Below are 17,664 nucleotides of genomic sequence, written 5' to 3' on the forward strand. Positions count from 1 at the left end.
CATAAACCATTAAGACTAGTCTTACAAGTTAGACATACATTTTTTTTCTTTAAGACTGTTCATAATTTTTTTTAAATCAGTTACATAAAAACATAAGACTGGCCTAATTTGATATGAAAAGTAAGACTGAATGCCACTTGCCTAACTGCTAGTGGCTCATACTAGATCTTAAGACACTGTCTTAACATAATGGCTTAGTTTATGCAACGGGCCCCAGAGTCTTATCAGCAACATGGACAGGGAAACGCCATGATACAAGACGTGCAGCTCCCAATCAATGACCGCGCTGGCAGTTTGTCGCTACAAAGCAAAACGTACACGCTCAAACACACCACACAACTCTTTTCTTTTACACATAGTAAATTAACGACCTACCCGAGTACAATCGGCAACATGGACTGGGACAAGCAACAAATGGTACAAGCTGTACACGGTGTGCAGAAACTCTCCGCGTTCCCACCAAACCACCATAAGCGTGCCTCCCGCAGTGTCACGCCATGCCCGCTTTAAATCATTTGGCCGGAAACTATGTGGTCTGAAATTCCTGACGTCACCCAAAAATAAATGAACCCACTACATAGAGATGTGAGAAATACAGAAATAACTTCTCATACCATATCAGTGTGACCAGCAGTAATCAGGGTGGATCTTTACTGGTGTTTCTATAAAACATTAAAGCACTGCGTTTCCACGATTTCCTCATAACTAATCCTTCACTCTAATGATCTTACAGTGGCATGAAAAAGTGTGTGAACCGCTTGCAGAATCTGTGAAAATGGGAATAATTTTAACTAAATAAGCGGGATCATATAAAATACGTTATTTTTTATTTAGTACTGTCCTGAATAAGATATTTTACTTAAAAAAATGTTTACATATAGTCCACAAGACAAAAAAATGGCTGAATTTATTACAATAACCCTGATAAAAAGTTTCTGAACCATTACTTCTCAGTGCTGTGTGTCGTTCCCTGGATGATCCACGGCTGTGTGTGTGTGTCGTTCCCTGGATGATCCACGGCTGTTTTTTTGTTTTGTGATGGTTGTTCACGAGTCCCTTATTTGTCCTGAGCAGTTAAACTGCCCAATGTTCTTCAGAAAAATCCTCCAGGTCCTGCACATTCTTCAGTTTTCCAGCCCTTTTTCATATTTGAACCCTCTTCAGCAATGACTGTATGATTTTAAGATCCATCTTTTCACAATGAGGAAGATTGAGGGACTCAAACACAACTATTAAAAAAGGTTGAATCATTCACTGATGCTCCAGAAGGAAACACGGCGCATTAAGAGCCGGGGGGTGAAAACTTTTGAACAGGATGAAGATGTCCAAATTTTTCTTATTTTGTTTAAATATAATTTTGATTTATTTAGTACTGCCCTTCAGAAGCAACAGAAGATACTTGCATGTTTCCCGGAAGACAAATTAAGTACAATTTACGTTGATTTTCAAATACAATAGCCTAATAGCTAAAATATGACATTACTGTCAGTTACTAAAGCGAAGACATTTGTTGTGAAGAAAAAGTTCCGTCAGAAAAGCTCCTGTCAGACTCGTGATTGGCGTTTAATGGTTTTTGAGTGAAGGAGAATCTCTCGCACACATTTAAAATATACTATTTTTTTACTCATTTATAAAGATTAAACATAAATGATAATAGGGCCTGGTCGTATAATTGGTAAAAACAATCATTTTAGTAGATTTCTGAAACCTACATTTATTATAGCTTTTAAAACCTAAAACTAAACTAAACTTACGCCTGGTTTTGTTTTCTTATTACCAAAACCAGTACCTTAGATTGAACCATTTGATGTTTTATTGTAAAACGTAATATTTTTAAATGTCATTAAATTTCCATCTAGAAAGTAATTGAATTGATAATGCCTCGACTTTAGTGGTTCTTATAGTCCTTACACAAATGTAAAGTCAAACCCAATGACACTAAAACCCAGTGATGAGTCAGTAATGATCACATTTACCACCATAAACTTTACTTTAATCAAGAAATCCCTGAATACTGAATCCATACTTTAGTGATTATGAAAAGATTATTTCCACAAAAATGATTTGAGAAGGTGTCTGAGATGTCAGTTATCAGAAAGCAGATCATAATGCCAGGTCTAAACCAGGCCTCATATTGCCCCACATACTTAAATATCTGCAGTGGATCATTCAGTTTATCAGAGAGTAGCTTGACTCCTGAATCGCCTATGTGATTGTAACTCAGATCCAGCTCTTTCAGGTGTGAGGGGTTTGACCTCAGAGCCGAATACACATAACCACAGCCTTCCTCTGTCACCATACAGCCAGACAACCTACAGACACACAGTCAGATCATCTACAGACACACATCAACATTACGACCATCAGACTGTAAATAATCTCTCATTTGTTCTTAATACCTCAGTTTCTGCAGCTAATTGATTAATTTAATTGATAATGCCTTGACTTTAGTGGTTCTTCTAGTCCTTATACAAATGTAAAGTCAAACCCAATGACACTAAAACCCAGTGATGAGTCAGTAATGATCACATTTACCACCATAAACTTTACTTTAATCAAGAAATCCCTGAATACTGAATCCATACTTTAGTGATTATGAAAAAATAGATTATTTCCACAAAGCGAACAGAAATACGTTGCTCAACAGCGTTTGACTGATATGATCTCATGAAGTGAGAACCAGAGGAACATCTTCACTGACCGCTCACGTCTGTCATCACAGAACATGAAACATGAGCTGGACGTGTTCTTGAGAGGGTGTGTGAGATGATCTGTCGGTCATCAGGAAGCCTCACACTTCCCCTCCTGTCTGTCCGTCTCTCTCAGGGCGCTCAGCAACACTTTGAGGAGAGCGTTTTCCTTCAGCAGTTCCTCAGACGCGTCTGCGAGCTCCTGCAGTCTGTGAACGCCGTCGGCCAGCTGACGCCTCTTCTCCCTGTACAGCGTCTCCAGCCGCCCGCTCTGAGCCTGCAGCTCGGCATTCTGGGACTCCAGCGTGAGGACGGACAGCTGCTGAGTGAGATGCTCTCGAGCCCGATGCAGAGAAAACACTTCACGCTGCAGGCTATGAAGCTCCGCCCACAGCAGAGACACTGACTCCGCCCCGCTGCCTGACTCCGCCCAGGGGGCGTGACTAGTATGCTGCAGAACGAACCGCAGCAGGTTGGGAACCGTCATTGGCGTGTTTTCCGGAAACTTGACACTCATCTGCTTCCTGTGGGAGACAATCACGATTTAAAGAAGCGCGAGAGGAAATTTTCACTGTATGGAAAAGAGTTGTGCAATATATGAACCTGTGGCGGGGGAAGAACAGCACGGAGGGCAGATGATCCACCATAAACTCCCAGGGCAGATCATTACGACCAACATTCACTCTGAAAACAACCACAACAACAACTGTAACTGCTGATACTGTCATGTGAAATCAATGTGAAGTGTTAGCAGGTGCAGTTCCACACCTGGCCACCGTGAGGGCGCTGTTTCCCTGGAACAGACGGGCCAGTTGCAGAAACACGTGATTGAGAAGCGAGCAGAAGCCACACCAGGCCGAATAATACAACAGCAACACATCCTGATGGGACAGAAGAAGATCACAGTTAATGTCTGCTGGTGTGAAATTACACACTGGATCTCAATGAATTAAATATTCAATTTGAAATGTTCTTTATATACATTCTGTCATTTGTGCAATGTCAATGGAAACCAAAATCATCAACACATACAGGGCTGGGATTCAAAACCATACCAAAAATCAATGTAAAAAATTGCATAAAGTTCATCACAGCCACTCATAATGCAAGCGTGTCGTGTGTTTGACGCTCCTGAGATGGCGGATGGTGTCCAGACCTGGATCAGGGCATCAGTGAGCTCCTGGACAGTCCGTGGTCCTACTTGTCGGCTTCGGATAATCCGATACATAAATGTCCCAGAAGTTCTGGGGTCAGACCAGAAGGTCTGGGGAACATGAGGGCCAGTCAATGCCTTCATAAAACTGCCTACACACTCTGGCCACATGAGGCTGGTCATCATGAACTCTGAGGATTTCATCCCGGTACCTAACGGCGAGTAAGGGAACCATTGGCTAGCTAATGCCAATCGAGCTGAGCACAGGTCCCACTAGAGGACGTCAGGCCCTCGTGCCACCCTCATGAAGTGGGCTAGTCGCCTAACGGAGGGGTTTTTGTAGGGCTCTGGCGGTGCTCCTCGCTCCTGCTGCTGGATTTTTTCAGTCATTCAAAATCCGATATATCGGCCTATATATATATATATAAATAATATATATATAAATAATATATATAGGCCGATATATTGGAAAATCTGATTTTTTAAATCACCAAATATTTGTATCGGTCTTAAAAATCCTTTATCGCTCAGGCTCTAATTTTTGCCCTTCTATGTTCCTGCCCAGCTCTCCTCGTGTAACAACTTGAAACTGTGCTGGGAGACACACCAAACCTCCTTGTGACGGCACGTATGGAGCAGCGGGACTGATTGGGTTGCAGGTACTGCCTCATGCTACAGACATTGACAAGGACCCTAAAAAATACAAAACTAAAGACAAATCAGTCAAAATGGTCTAGGCCACCACCTGCAAACTCAGTCCCTTACTGGGGTTGTCTTGCTGTTGTCTCTCAGGTGCACCTGTTGTCACTTCATTAGCACCACAGCAGGAGAAACTGATTCACACTCACTTATGCTTCCTGATTGGACAGATTGATATCCCTGAAGTTTAACTGAATTGGTGTTATTCTGTGATGATTAAGTGTTCCCTTTAAAGGGTTAGTTCACCCAAAAATGTAAATTCTGTCATTAATGACTGACCCTCATGTGGTTGGACACCCGTCAGATCTCCGTTCATCTTCAGACACAAATGAAGATATTTTAGTGTAAAGCCGATGGCTCAGAAAGGCCTCCATTGGCTCAGTTACAGACTAAAGTTACAAAGAATAGTTTTTGTGCACAAAAACCCCTAAATAACAACTTATATAGTGATGACCGATTTCAAAACACACATCATGAAGCTTCGAAGCGTTATGAATTAATTCAGCGGTTCGGAGCGTTATGAATCAGTGAGTCGATTCAGCGGTACGGAGCATTGTGAATCAGTGCGGCGATTCAGCGGTTTGGAGCATTATGAATCAGTGAGTCGATTCAGCGGTTCGGAGCGCTATGAATCAGTGAGTCGAATCATGATTCGGATCGCTTGTCAAACCGCCAAACTGCTGAAATCACGTGTTCCCATTCAGTCGGTCAACTCGGTACAACACAAGACTATGGGATATCGCGCTCTAGCGCCATCTGCTGAAGACACCTTTATTCACGCCTGAAAGGCCAATGACGCATGACGACGTGGGCGGGGTCACGACCCACAGCATATAAATGCAGTCGTATGCGTCATTTCCCTTGTTCTTCAGCTCTTCACCGTGCTGCTTGAACACCATCACGCCACATTTTCGCAAGAAAAGCCCACGGTGGTGATTATTGTCGAAATTAAGGCAAAAAGAGAAAGCTTATTTAGCAACAAGTTTAGCTTTGCTAACGAAAGGCTAATAAGTTTTTCTCAAACAAAATGTTCAAACTTATGCCACATTCACAAGATAATCCACAGTGATGACTCTTGTTAATGGAAAAGACATAAAAGAGAAGTTTTTGGCTTGAGTTTAGTACAACTAACAAATGGCTAATAAATTTTGTCATGATAAATATCTGAACAGGTTATCTCCCCTGTCCTATGGCATGTGGGTGTTCATGGTATAATCATAAGTAGGGTGTTCAGCATGCTCGGGCGGCTCTCGAGGGAGCCGCTTGCGAGCATTATGAGAGCTGACACTCAGGCTGCTCCGCTCTCGGCTGGCCGTGTTCGATGAGGCCGGCCAGCCTCGTGAGCCCCGTGGATCGGTCCCGCATCCGCCGAGGCGGTGCGGCGAGGCCGGTCATGGGGCTCACGGATGGACTGTCAGCGGGACTTGGGACTGCTGAGGCATCTTCCCAGTCTTTGTCTAATTAGGCTGGACTAGATCTCTCCAACCCCAGTGCGTGTACGTTGTGCCCTACCGGCAGCTCTGCCGTTCCGCTTGGCGGGGCAGTGGTCGAACACGGCCCGCTCCTGTCTTCAGGTGCTGATCCAGATACGGTGATCGCCGGTTTTGGAGGCCACGGAGAGTTGGGATGATCGGGTATAGACCGAGGAGTGTCGGTGTAGCGTTCACGGGGTGATTCGGTCTCGCTAGAAGCGGGCGAGGAATGCTCTGATGATATATATTTTCAAACCGGGCAGATCGCGTCTCCCCGAGGTGGGTGAAAGTGAAATGATAGCCCTTGAATTGATCTGTGTTGGAGAGCGGCAACAAAGTTTGTCGATAGTCCTGCCGTGATACAGAAGCTTGCGGGTTTGATTCATGTAAAATCAGCGATGCAAACTCGCCTGCCGATCTATCCAGATTGGGCAGTAACCCAGCAAAATAGCGGGTTCAGTTTAAGTATGTTGTCAATAAAATGTGTGTTGAGCATACAAGACCTCATGTGTTGATTTGTTAAAACAATCAGATTGCACTGGAACCTCTAACCTCACAGTCTGGCCGTATGCCGACAGATGAGAATAATGCAGTGTTATGCAATTTACAGTGATGTTTGCAGAAGGACGCGGGATTCCACAAGTGATGCTTGAGAATCCTCCTCGCTGTCTGCCTTGAACGGTGGCGCGTAAGCGCACTAACAACACCATGGCTTCTTCGCACGATTCCAGTAGGGCTGTCGGCTGCGGTTTCTCTCGCGCCCCCCTCTGGTTTGGCGGAGTAATTGCAACTTCATTGTTTGAGAGGGGAAATCCGTGCTCTCCTCAGCAAAATGGCAATTCAAGTTTTGCCACAAGGGAAAATGGAGAAAGAGATTTTTCAGAGTAAATTCCTCCTCCTCCTCCTCCTCCTCCTCCAAAAAAAAAAAAAAAAAATACCAGACTTGCAGCAGTTGAACAAACACTTTAGAGTGGTTAATGTGTCAAGTTCAAAAATGCTTGCAGTATGTCACCTGTTCTGCCCTCTGCATCCTCAGGATCGGCTTACATCGGTGTGTTTTTGCCCGATGCATCTTGCCACAATCAAACAGGAGCACAGAAAACATTTCTGAGGTCTCCGTTGATGGGATTGCCTATAGATCCTAATGGCACTGCGCATATCTGAAAGATATGCAGAAGCGGTGTTGGTTCTGCTGTGCCATCAGAGCATAATATTGTTCTCCTATTTGGATGACGTGCTCCTGGCTGCAGACAGCAGGGAACACGCAGTGTTGTAAAACACATGCACTTGTTTTTCCATTTTACGAGCTCTGGGATTTTTCAGATAATCTCAAAAGGGGCTGTTATGTCTCGGTCTGTTATATCTTGGTCTGGGGATAGATTCAGAACCGAACAGAGGGCAGAGGACTTTTGCAGTGCTGAGACTGCTAGGGCTCAAGACCCCGATAGCAGTAGTACTGCTGGATTCTCCTCTTTGTGTTTGCAGTTCCGGCGCTGGGCGTTCGGTAACTTGCTATATGCCATGTGACATTTAAGCATGGTTCAGTAGCGCTGTTGGGCGTTCAGACCATGGTCCCCTGGGAGTCCTAGATCTGTTAACAGAAGGAATTCCCCTGGGCAGGGTTACGGCATGTTCATTAGTGATGACAAACGTCACAACATGGACGAGAAACTCTGTAAGAGGAGAGTGGTTGACAGCGCTGTAAGAGCTTCACATACATTTATGTGGAATAGTTCTCCTGGTGCTGAAACACTTGACCCAGCAGGGCAAGCATTATTCAGAATGGAAAATATGACAATGGTCATATATATGTAGGCAAGGAGGTACTCCCTCTCTGCTGCAATTGGCATGGATGCTCTTGATACAAGGCAGACCTGCGGTGGCTTATGCACTCTTGAATAGTGGTGCAGATCGGGTGCAGAAATGTGTATCTTTTTGCATCTGCAGAAAACATGCGCCGCCCGCTGTTTTCTTGATTATGGACTGGAGTGCCCCGTAGGGGGTGGATGTCCCAACACGTATAGCCCAGGATTCTGCTGTATGCAGAAGGGTCCATCACTGATTTTGGTGGCATCTTGCTGGCCAGAGAAAAAGAAATGGTACACAAGCATCATGGCATTGCTGTTAAGGACACACACCATGGTGTCTTCCCCTATGCAGGAGGCAGATTCTGCACCCTCGGCCGGAACTGTGGTCTCTAAGGGTCTACATGTTAAGAGAGGGAGAATCTGACTATAGCTACAAAACAGGGCGCTTGCTTTCTGAAGCACACCGTGTTGTGTTGAAGTAGCGCATGTTTGAAGTTTGGTGCAGGTGAAAATCTGTATCACTGTGTCAGTGCCTGATTGATACTGTTTTCTTCTCCGAAGAAAAGTCACTCCCATTCCATGCTGGAAGTTTATTGGGCGACTGTTTTCGGCTTTCATGAGGGCATTAATGGTGCTGCGCTAAAGCGCGCATTTTTCGGTTCCTTAAGAGGGTCCTGGCATACTACGATTTTTGCTCCGTTTCGGGCACAGTCGAGAGTGTGAGTTTTTCAAAGTATAGCCTACTCCATTGCCCACATCAGTGGAAAGGTGCTTTTGGCGCATGTGCACTATCTAGTGCATTTTTGGTTTTCGAGTGCTTTGGTTTTCAAGTGCTCTCTCTCTCCTCTCCACCTATAGTTGGTGTGTGGTGAGCGCGCTGGTGCCATTGTACTGTGACTGCCCTTGCATCATCCAAGTGGATGCTGAACACTGCTGGTGGTTGAGGAGAGACCCCTGACATGAGTGTAAAGCGCTTTGAGTGTACAGTAGTACATAGGAAACATGCTATATGATTCATGTCACTCGCACATGTGCTGTTTTATGTGCACCGTCCGCGGTCCCAAAAATTGGGCTGCACACGGACAGTGTGCGCGGCCATCTGCGGACTCTCCTAATGGTGATTATTACGTCACACGGACAGTTCACGGACTGTCAGGGAACTCTCGCGTTCCACTCCATCTGTTGAGAGTGTGAGCTGGTCACGGTATACTCCTTTGGCCAGGAAGGCCGGGTATGGTTAATTTCCCGCATCCAGATGCGTCACACACGCAGTCGAATGAGCGCGGATGACCAAGTTCAATACATGTGCAGTATAATTGTTGTGACTCTTCTGTCGCTTCTGTTTTTCTTGCACATGCGCTGTTGTATGCGCACCTTCCATGCATTCTCAAAAACAATTGGGCTGCATGCTGACGGAATACTTTGGACTTAAGTGTTGATGGGTTCGGAATGCGTGCTTCTGAGTGAACTTTGTCCGCAAGTGGTCAAGTCGCTCATACGCTGTGGCATGCGCACCAAAGGCCCTCCTGTTGACGAGATTTTACGTCACACGAATGGTGCGCAGAACGCAGACATCCAAAGTATACCTGGAGCTTTAAGGTCAGCGTTTTTAGGCTCGTTACAAACTGTAATGGTCATGACCTGATGGTTGATCTGGAGGCTAGGTGTGAACCTCCGTTTAAGCCTTTAGAATCCTTGAATATAAGGATGATTCCTTGTCATGGATACTGGCACCAGCAAAGCATGTTGGTTATCTTCATGCGCTATTGGTGCATCCCCTTTGCAGTTTGCACCCAAGCTGCACTTGGTGGTGTTGCATCCAAATGCGGCGTATATGCCTAAAGTCAGGTTGGGAGTATGCTCTCGTTCGAGCTGTCTGCCCTATGAAATCTCTGACTCAGAGAAAAACAGGATACTTGCTTTGTGCTTTGCGCCATTTGCGATTCGTACGCAGGTGCGTTCGGCAGTTGCAGGCTATGCACTCGCCTGACCAGCCTTTTTGTCATGTTTTCCAACTCAGCCAGTGGGAAGCCGCTATCTGAGCGATGTCTTTCACATTGGATTGTACAAGGCTATTTCTATAGCATGGAAGGAGTTGGTTCTGCCTGGTGAGGTGTGTGAGCACTCTACAAGGGCATGGAGATGTCAGGGGCTTGGTTTAATATTCTCGTGGGATGCCAGCTGGGCATCACTGTGCACATTTGTCCGGTGTACCCGCTAGTTACCACAGGGGTTTTTATAGGGGCCATGCATCTTTCCCTCGGAAAAGGGTTATGTGGCGGTGCTGGTCTATTACGTTTAGTTCAGCGACTTGGCGGGGCGTGAATATATGTCCCATAGTCTTGTGTTGTACCGAGTTGACCGACTGAATGGGAACGTTGAGTTATGCATATAACTACTGTTCCCAGAAGGAGGGAAACGAGGTACAACACCTCTGGGCCCCGCACAGTCGGGGCTCGGTGAAGAGCTGGACTGAACAAGGGAAATGACGCATACGACTGCATTTATATGCTGTGGGTCGTGACCCCGCCCACGTCGTCATGCGTCATTGGCCTTTCAGGCGTGAATAAAGGTGTCTTCAGCAGATGGCGCTAGAGCGCGATATCCCATAGTCTTGTGTTGTACCTCGTTTCCCTCCTTCTGGGAACAGTAGTTATATGCATAACTCAACGACTTTGGTGATCCAAACCGCTGAATCGACTCGCTGATTCATAACTCTCTGAACCGCTGAATTGATTCACTGATTCAGAACGCTATGAACTGCTGAATCGACTCGCTGATTCATAACGCTCTGAACCGCTGAATCGACTCGCTGATTCATAACGCTTCGAAGCTTCATGATGCCGTGTTTTGAAATCGGTCATCACTATACAAGTCATTATTTAGGGTTTTTTTGCGCACAAACTATTCTCGTCACGTCATAAAGTTATTTTAGAGCCACTGTAGTGAGATGGACTTTGTATAGACGTCTTTAGTGCCTTTTATGGGTCTTGAGAGTGTACAGTGCATTGTGCCAATGGAGGCCTTTTTTGGGTGAACTAACCCTTTAAATTTAAGCAGTGTGGTTATCGCTATACTTATCGTTCTGTGTGTGAACGGACCTTTATTCTAAAGGATTAATTTACTTAATTATGCATTAGGCTGGTTGTTGTTGTATTGATTTTTCTTTCCCTTAAATAAAAGCATTAAAAAGAAGAGCTGTTTCTCACCCTCTGAGAGTCCATGACGGTGTCCATGAAGCTGTCTGAGGTCACTTCCTGTATGAGGGGTTGAGTGTGCTGATGATGTTTGTGTCCCATCAGATGTCTGTGTAAAGGACTGAAGTTCACGCTGAAGTTCTGGATGAAATCTTCTGCTCCACACACAGAGAGAGAGGACAGCAGTTATTACAGGTGCAGCAACAGTGAGTGTGTGTGTGTGTGTGTTCAGTGTTTGTACCCAGTGAGTCGGTGTGCTTGAGCACGTAGTGCGTCTCGTCTCTGAGGTTGATGATGGTGATGAAGGGCGGGCCGCTGTGGTTGCCGGACGCCCCGAGTCTTTGGGCCAGTGGCCAGTTGAGCTCTGCGTCCAGCAGGTAGAAGCGCAGCGTCTTGTTGGTGCGGCACTGCAGGCCCGTGATGGAGTCCAGCGGCCGAGGCCTTGGCTCGCTCCTGCAGCAGACGCTGACCCGGCTGAGCCCACTGTACGAGCTCTGGATGCTCCTGCAGGCGGCGCTGGAGAGCCCGACGTGCCCCACATTCAGACCCAGAGCCCAGCAGTGAGGGACGGGAGCGGAGCGGCGGGCACATATCTCACAGATGCCCGCTTTACCCCTGGAGTCAGCAGACGTCCAGCCGGACACCAGCAGCGACTGACAGCAGCGCGGGAGAGCAGACGGGCCGCCCTCAGAGCCGCAGCACGAGTGATAACGCAACGCCACATCAGTCACCTGACACAGACAGAACACACCAGTCAAATATCTGCTAGAACAGGGATAGGTAACACCGGTCCTGCAGAGTTTAGCTCCAACCCTAATCGAACACTCTTGAACAAGCTGATCCAGGTCTTCAGGGGTGGAGCTAAACTCTGCACTGGACTCCAGGACTGGTGTTATCTGTCCCTGTGCTAGAACAAATACTGCAAACCCACTTCACGAAGGACAAATCAGTAGTTCCCAACCAGAGAACTAGGGGCAGGCGATAAACCAGTGTAAATCTGTCAACCGGGAGAGGTTTTGTGGTTGAGTTCACGTGATGTTGCAGTGTGACGCACAGACAGGGCACAAACAATGAAGCCGCACTTCTTCGGATGAGGACACAGGCGGAGGATGGAAAGCCAGTAGATCCCCCTGTTCACAGGCGAGAGATGGATTGCTCTAGCCTGGATGCCAGCCGAACTTAGCCCCGCCCACAACATTTGAGCTCGGGCAGTTCGGTCTGGACTCGATCCGTAGAGGAGTAATTATGCCGAACAGAAACTGTTCTGACCAATGAAACTGTCAGGGCAGGCTTTAGACGATGATGGACAGATGATCAACAGTAACGTCATCATCCATGTCATCGAAGGGCTTGGGTTGAATTTGTTCTAATCCTAAACGGAGAACTTGTTCGTATCTCTCTCAGAAATGATGATGGTGTTGGTAAGTACTCTGTGTATCCTTAAATTCTGTTTTTACAACACCGGCAAACATCGTTGACACTCATCTTTTTCTTCTAACGTAACTTATTCCAGTGTGCGCGCACAGGGTTGGCAAGTTTTCACAACAAAACCCACCCAATTGCTACTCAAAACTAGCCAAAAACAAGCCCAATAGCTTTCCGGGGGGGTTCTCCGGGGGCATTTGGGGGGTACAATATGTGTTATTTTTGGCAGGGCTGCCTGCTAAAATTTGCATTCCTGGGTTTGTATATCACATCATTGGGGTCGCTTCAGCCCGTGGACTTGGCAACACAGTGCAGTTGAGTTCTGTTGACATTTGACAACTAGCGTTATGCGTCGCTCCTTTGCTCTGATTGGTTGTAGGTCTATCCAATTGAGGTCTTTCCTGGTTCGGTTGAAACACGCCCCATAATCACAGCCCAATGGAGCAGATCAGACTCATATTCTGACTAGAATTGAGTTTGACGACGTCAGGCTAGGCTTGCTCGCTTTAGGCACAAACACTGGACTAGTTTTGAGAGTTCCAAAGGGAGTTTTAAACCGACAAAGCATGAAGTTCACTAAGAGCCAATAATAAAGCAGCCTTAAATCAATACTACAGGGAGTGCAGAATTATTAGGCACGTTGATTTTCTGATCATATTTTTTTTCCAGGCACATTTGACCAATTCCAAACCACAGTAATCATAATAACTACTATTGATTTAGTATTTAATAATGTATAAGTGATATATAATTGTTCATGAAGGCTGGAAATGAAAATCACCTTATATTCAGGTGAGCAGAATTATTAGGCATGTTTTCTTTTACAGATAAATTGAGCCAAAAAAGAGATTTAACTCAGACTGAAAAGTCAAAAAGTATTAAATGCCCATGAGAAGGATGCAATACGTTTTGGGAGTTCATTTTTAGTCCATCTTTGCAAAACGGACTTCAGGATGGACTAAAATGAACTCCCAAAACGTCCTGCCAGATTCTGGAAGATGAATTCTTCAAACAGTGGTACTAGAGGATGTGGTGCTGGTCCTTCAAGAGTCACTCTCAACCTATCTGTCCATAAAGCCTATAAAAAAACCTTCTTCATGTATTTTACAACACTTCAGCTTGTGATTCTTATTTAGTGGGGGTCATTTTTTAGGATTCTTTACCTAACTGAAGTCTCTGAGATCCTGACACCTTGCACTTCTGGAGACTCCATGTTAAGGTTGCAGCTTTGGAAAATGGTGGCGCTGGAGACTAAAGGGTTCCTGATGGTTTCACCCTTAATTCTTCACCTTAATTCTTCATTCTTTTGCAGTTAACAGGTGTCTTTTCTCCGCCACCTGTTTTTGTCTGACCCTGCTGACCCAACGAGCATTTCACTGTCCAATGGTCATGCCTTAACTGCAATGTCTAGTTTTGCATTAGTATTGCATCCTTCTCATGGGCATTTAATACTTTTTGACTTTTCAGTCTGAGTTAAATCTCTTTTTTGGCTCAATTTATCTGTAAAAGAAAACATGCCTAATAATTCTGCACACCTGAATATAAGGTGATTTTCATTTCCAGCCTTCATGAACAATTATATATCACATACATTATTAAATACTAAATTAATAGTAGTTATTAGGATTACTGTGGTTTGGAATTGGTCAAATGTGCCTGAAAAAAAAATATGATCAGAAAATCAATGTGCCTAATAATTCTGCACTCCCTGTATATGTAGGCTCAAAGGAGACGGATTGCATCAACACTCTCAGAAAAGAAGGTACACGAGGTACAATTTTGTTCCTTGTGGAACAAAACATAACTACCTTTAAAAAGGTACACAATTGGTCCTTAGGGTACAGTTATACCATTGTTTTCCTCACTTAGAGCAGGGCAAGTTCGTCCTAGAGCCGCTGTCCTGCAGAGTTTGGCTCAACCCTGAAAGACGTCTATAGAAGCTCTTATTGAGAATTAACAGAGGTTCAGATGTTGATGTTTTATTGAACATGATGAGCCATGATGGAGATCAGTGTTTCCTTTTGTTGGGCAGTTTGACTCTTGACTTGTATGTGAGTTTGTGGCTTTTGTTACAGTGTTAACAAAACACATAACTTGTTCTAATCAAAAGATGCCATAAATAAAAAATCATCATGAAGAAATATGTTTGACTAAACTCATCACTGACTAAAACTATTAATTAATAATATTCACCAACAACGCTTTCTTGCCACAGATCAGGCATTCTGAATTCTGATTTTTAAACACATTCTAGGGGGATATCAAGAATCAGCATATGAATCTAAACAATGGTGACATACTTAATGCTGCAATGCATGCTGGGGGCCATGAGTTTTATAGTGTGGGGGGTAGGTAGGGTTGGAGTTAAACTCTGCAGGACATCAGCTCTCTCGGACCGAACTTGCCCACCCCTGACTTAGAGCTTCAAAAATGTACCCTTAAGGGTCCCAACCCCAGGGACGGCTACTTGTACCTTATAAGGTACGATTTTGCACTTTTTTTTGACAGTGAAGGACCCACAGTGGAATAACCTCATAAAGCTCTCATAAACCTGCATACGAGCCAGTGTTGACCGATGGCATTCATTTCAATCCCCTCATGGCATTGCTCAAACATAGTCCATGTCCGGTCATGTGCAGAGCGTGTTGAAGCCGCTCTCGCATTCCTTTCAATCCCCTCATGGCATGCAAGATAAACCATGACGAAGGCTCTGCCTACATGTCAAAATTCTTGCAGAAAACAACACATCAGCAACACGACTGTGTGCACCATTGCTCACATCTCAATGAGGTGCCACTCCCCTAGTGTGGGTATTCATCATATCCAGAACTTCAAAAATACTTTAAAAATGAAGCCGAGTGTACCTGGTTGAGCAGCTGATTGGCTGCGAGGGGATTGTGTGGGAGGAAGGTCAGGAGGGCGGGGCCTTTCTGTAGCTCCGCCTCCAGTGAGTAACTCTTTGCTCCTGTTGGCTGAATCCAGTGAACGACGCTCTCTCTGTTCTCAAACACCCAATCACAGACGGCCTGTGCGGTGAAGTTCCTCTGCGCTCGCGGGAAAACCTGCGTTCAGAAAACGTTATACACACCTGTATGAGTGCATCACCAGAATGAGTGTGTGTGTGATCATTAACTCACCAGCGAGCTGTTCAAACGCCGGTGTAAATACACACTTTCATCTTCCCTGAGTGAAACGCCCTCCGCCACCGCCTGATTGGTCACCACAGCGAACCGCACCGCCCCCTGGTGATCTGAGCCAATCAGAAGGCAGCGTGTCAGGCTCATAGGATGAGCATTAGTGAAGTGTGAGGGATGAGAGTGGCAGTACCTCGTCTGAGCGCGTGCAGAGCAGACAACAGGAAGCTGATGTAGCCGGCAGGCTGAGGAGACGAGTTAAACTGGAAATAGCCCACCACACCCTGCTGGAACACACACACACACACACACACACACACACACACATCTGTTAGTGTCTTTCTGTGCGAGTGTGAGAGTGTGTGTGTGTGAGTGAGTGTGAGACAGGCCCGTTGCCAATGGGAGACATTGGAGGCAGTGCCCCTCGAACTAAACGGCCATTTCCCGTTTCCGGCTGGTTCACTACATTAGTCCCCCTGTGGCCAATCATTTATCCCTTAAAACTCATCTACGCCGTTTCAAAAGCCAGTCTGGCATGTGTGTGTGAGTGTGTGTGTGTGAGAGTGTGTGTGAGTGACGTGAATGCGCTGGTTGTCGGAGTGTGTGTAAGGCTGGGCGAGTGTGTGTGTGTGAGTACAGGAGAGAGTGTGTGTGTGTGTGTGAGAGTGTGTATTTGTATGTGTGAGTACAGGAGAGAGTGTGTGTGTGAGAGAGTGTGTATTTATGTGTGTGAGTGACGTGACTGCGCTGGTTGTCGGAGTGTGTGTAAGGCTGGGCGAGTGTGTGTGTGTGAGTGAGAGTTAGGGCTGTACGATTAATCGAAAAATAACCGAAACCAACATTCAGAATCTCAAACCGACGTATTTTTCCCATGTCGGTTATTTCGGTTTTCACGTGACTCCGCCCCGTCAGTCACATCAAGTGCAGTTTGCAGGCACACAGATGCAGGAGCAGTTATCTGTGTTTATAGATGCCCAGAATCACTAGAGTAGCTGCATGTTTTACACAGTTTATACAGGTCAGTTAATTGCTGTTCTTATAGCCTACGCGCTGACACACACACACACACACACACACACACACACAGAGAGAGATGGCGCGCGCAAGCCCCAAAGCCGCTTTCACTTTCGTGCTTGTAAAGTTTGTCAAGTAAATGCGTTTAAACGCGACAACGCGCGCGCCCTGAAGGCAGATCTTTCACCTGCGTCCTCACAAAGCTTTGTCATTTGCATGTGGTTTAAGCCCAGTCAGTTTGAACATTAAAGCGAGTTTCGACCATCAGATGCGTATTATGTTGAACTGATGCCTGATATATTGTGACAAACGAACACTCAGACAGAAGCTCGCACATCACGTGAAGATCGCGCGCAGAGGAGCAGCAGAAACACAGTGTCAATGCTGTCCTGTGACTAAAGTAAAGTCACTTAAGTAGCTTAGAAACTCAACCGTTATAGGCATATATTTTAATACCTTTGAAGTAAATACAAACCACAGCTTCATAATGAATAGAGACGGTATGAGTAATTCACACACACAATCACTCTCTCATTAATGCATTCAAATAAATGTAATGTAGGCCTACTGTGCTAATCTGTATCTGATGTACAACAAGCAGAAATCTGCCCCATAGACAATAACTGCTGAAAGTGAACCGTTTCCTTCAAGTATTTTAAAATCACAAAGAAATGCACTTTTTCATTAGAAAAAAAAAATCCACCTTTAATAGTAGAAAATATTTACAATACAAACCTTATCAGTGAACTTACTCAAAAACCTTATGAGGGCAAAAAAAAAAGCAAAATAATCGTTCATTAATCGTAATCGAGGTCAAATGTTCAATTAATCGAGGTTTTTATTTTTGGTCAAATCGTTACAGCCCTAGTGAGAGTGTGTATTTGTGTGTGTGAGTGACGTGACTGCGCTGGTTGTCGGAGTGTGTGTAAGGCTGGGCGAGTGTGTGTGTGTGTGTGTGTGTGAGAGTGTGTATTTGTGTGTGTGAGTGACGTGACTGCGCTGGTTGTCGGAGTGTGTGTAAGGCTGGGCGAGTGTGTGTGTGTGTGTGTGTGTGTGTGTGAGTGTGTATTTG

The 17,664-nt window shown here is 45.4% G+C and overlaps 1 protein-coding gene across 3 annotated transcripts in view; it reads right to left on the bottom strand.

The window, feature by feature from the left end:
• Positions 1 to 1,964: 1,964 nt before the first annotated feature.
• Positions 1,965 to 17,664, bottom strand: part of txndc11 (thioredoxin domain containing 11) — a 39,538-nt gene continuing 23,838 nt past the window's right edge. For 2 of the 3 annotated variants that reach the window (XM_079812606.1, XM_079812608.1), the window contains exons 5-12: positions 15,772 to 15,865; positions 15,582 to 15,694; positions 15,309 to 15,506; positions 11,261 to 11,750; positions 11,032 to 11,174; positions 3,459 to 3,571; positions 3,294 to 3,374; positions 1,965 to 3,214 (exon numbers count right to left, since the gene is read on the bottom strand). In XM_079812606.1, coding sequence (XP_079668732.1) covers positions 2,782 to 3,214; positions 3,294 to 3,374; positions 3,459 to 3,571; positions 11,032 to 11,174; positions 11,261 to 11,750; positions 15,309 to 15,506; positions 15,582 to 15,694; positions 15,772 to 15,865 — 1,665 coding nt within the window. In that variant the 3' untranslated portion in view covers positions 1,965 to 2,781. The remainder of the gene's footprint in view (positions 3,215 to 3,293; positions 3,375 to 3,458; positions 3,572 to 11,031; positions 11,175 to 11,260; positions 11,751 to 15,308; positions 15,507 to 15,581; positions 15,695 to 15,771; positions 15,866 to 17,664) is intronic. The other variant, XM_079812607.1, reaches the window with a different exon arrangement.

This window comes from Gobio gobio (assembly GCF_949357685.1).
Source record: "Gobio gobio genome assembly, chromosome: 3".
NCBI classification, from domain to species: Eukaryota; Metazoa; Chordata; class Actinopteri; order Cypriniformes; family Gobionidae; genus Gobio; species Gobio gobio.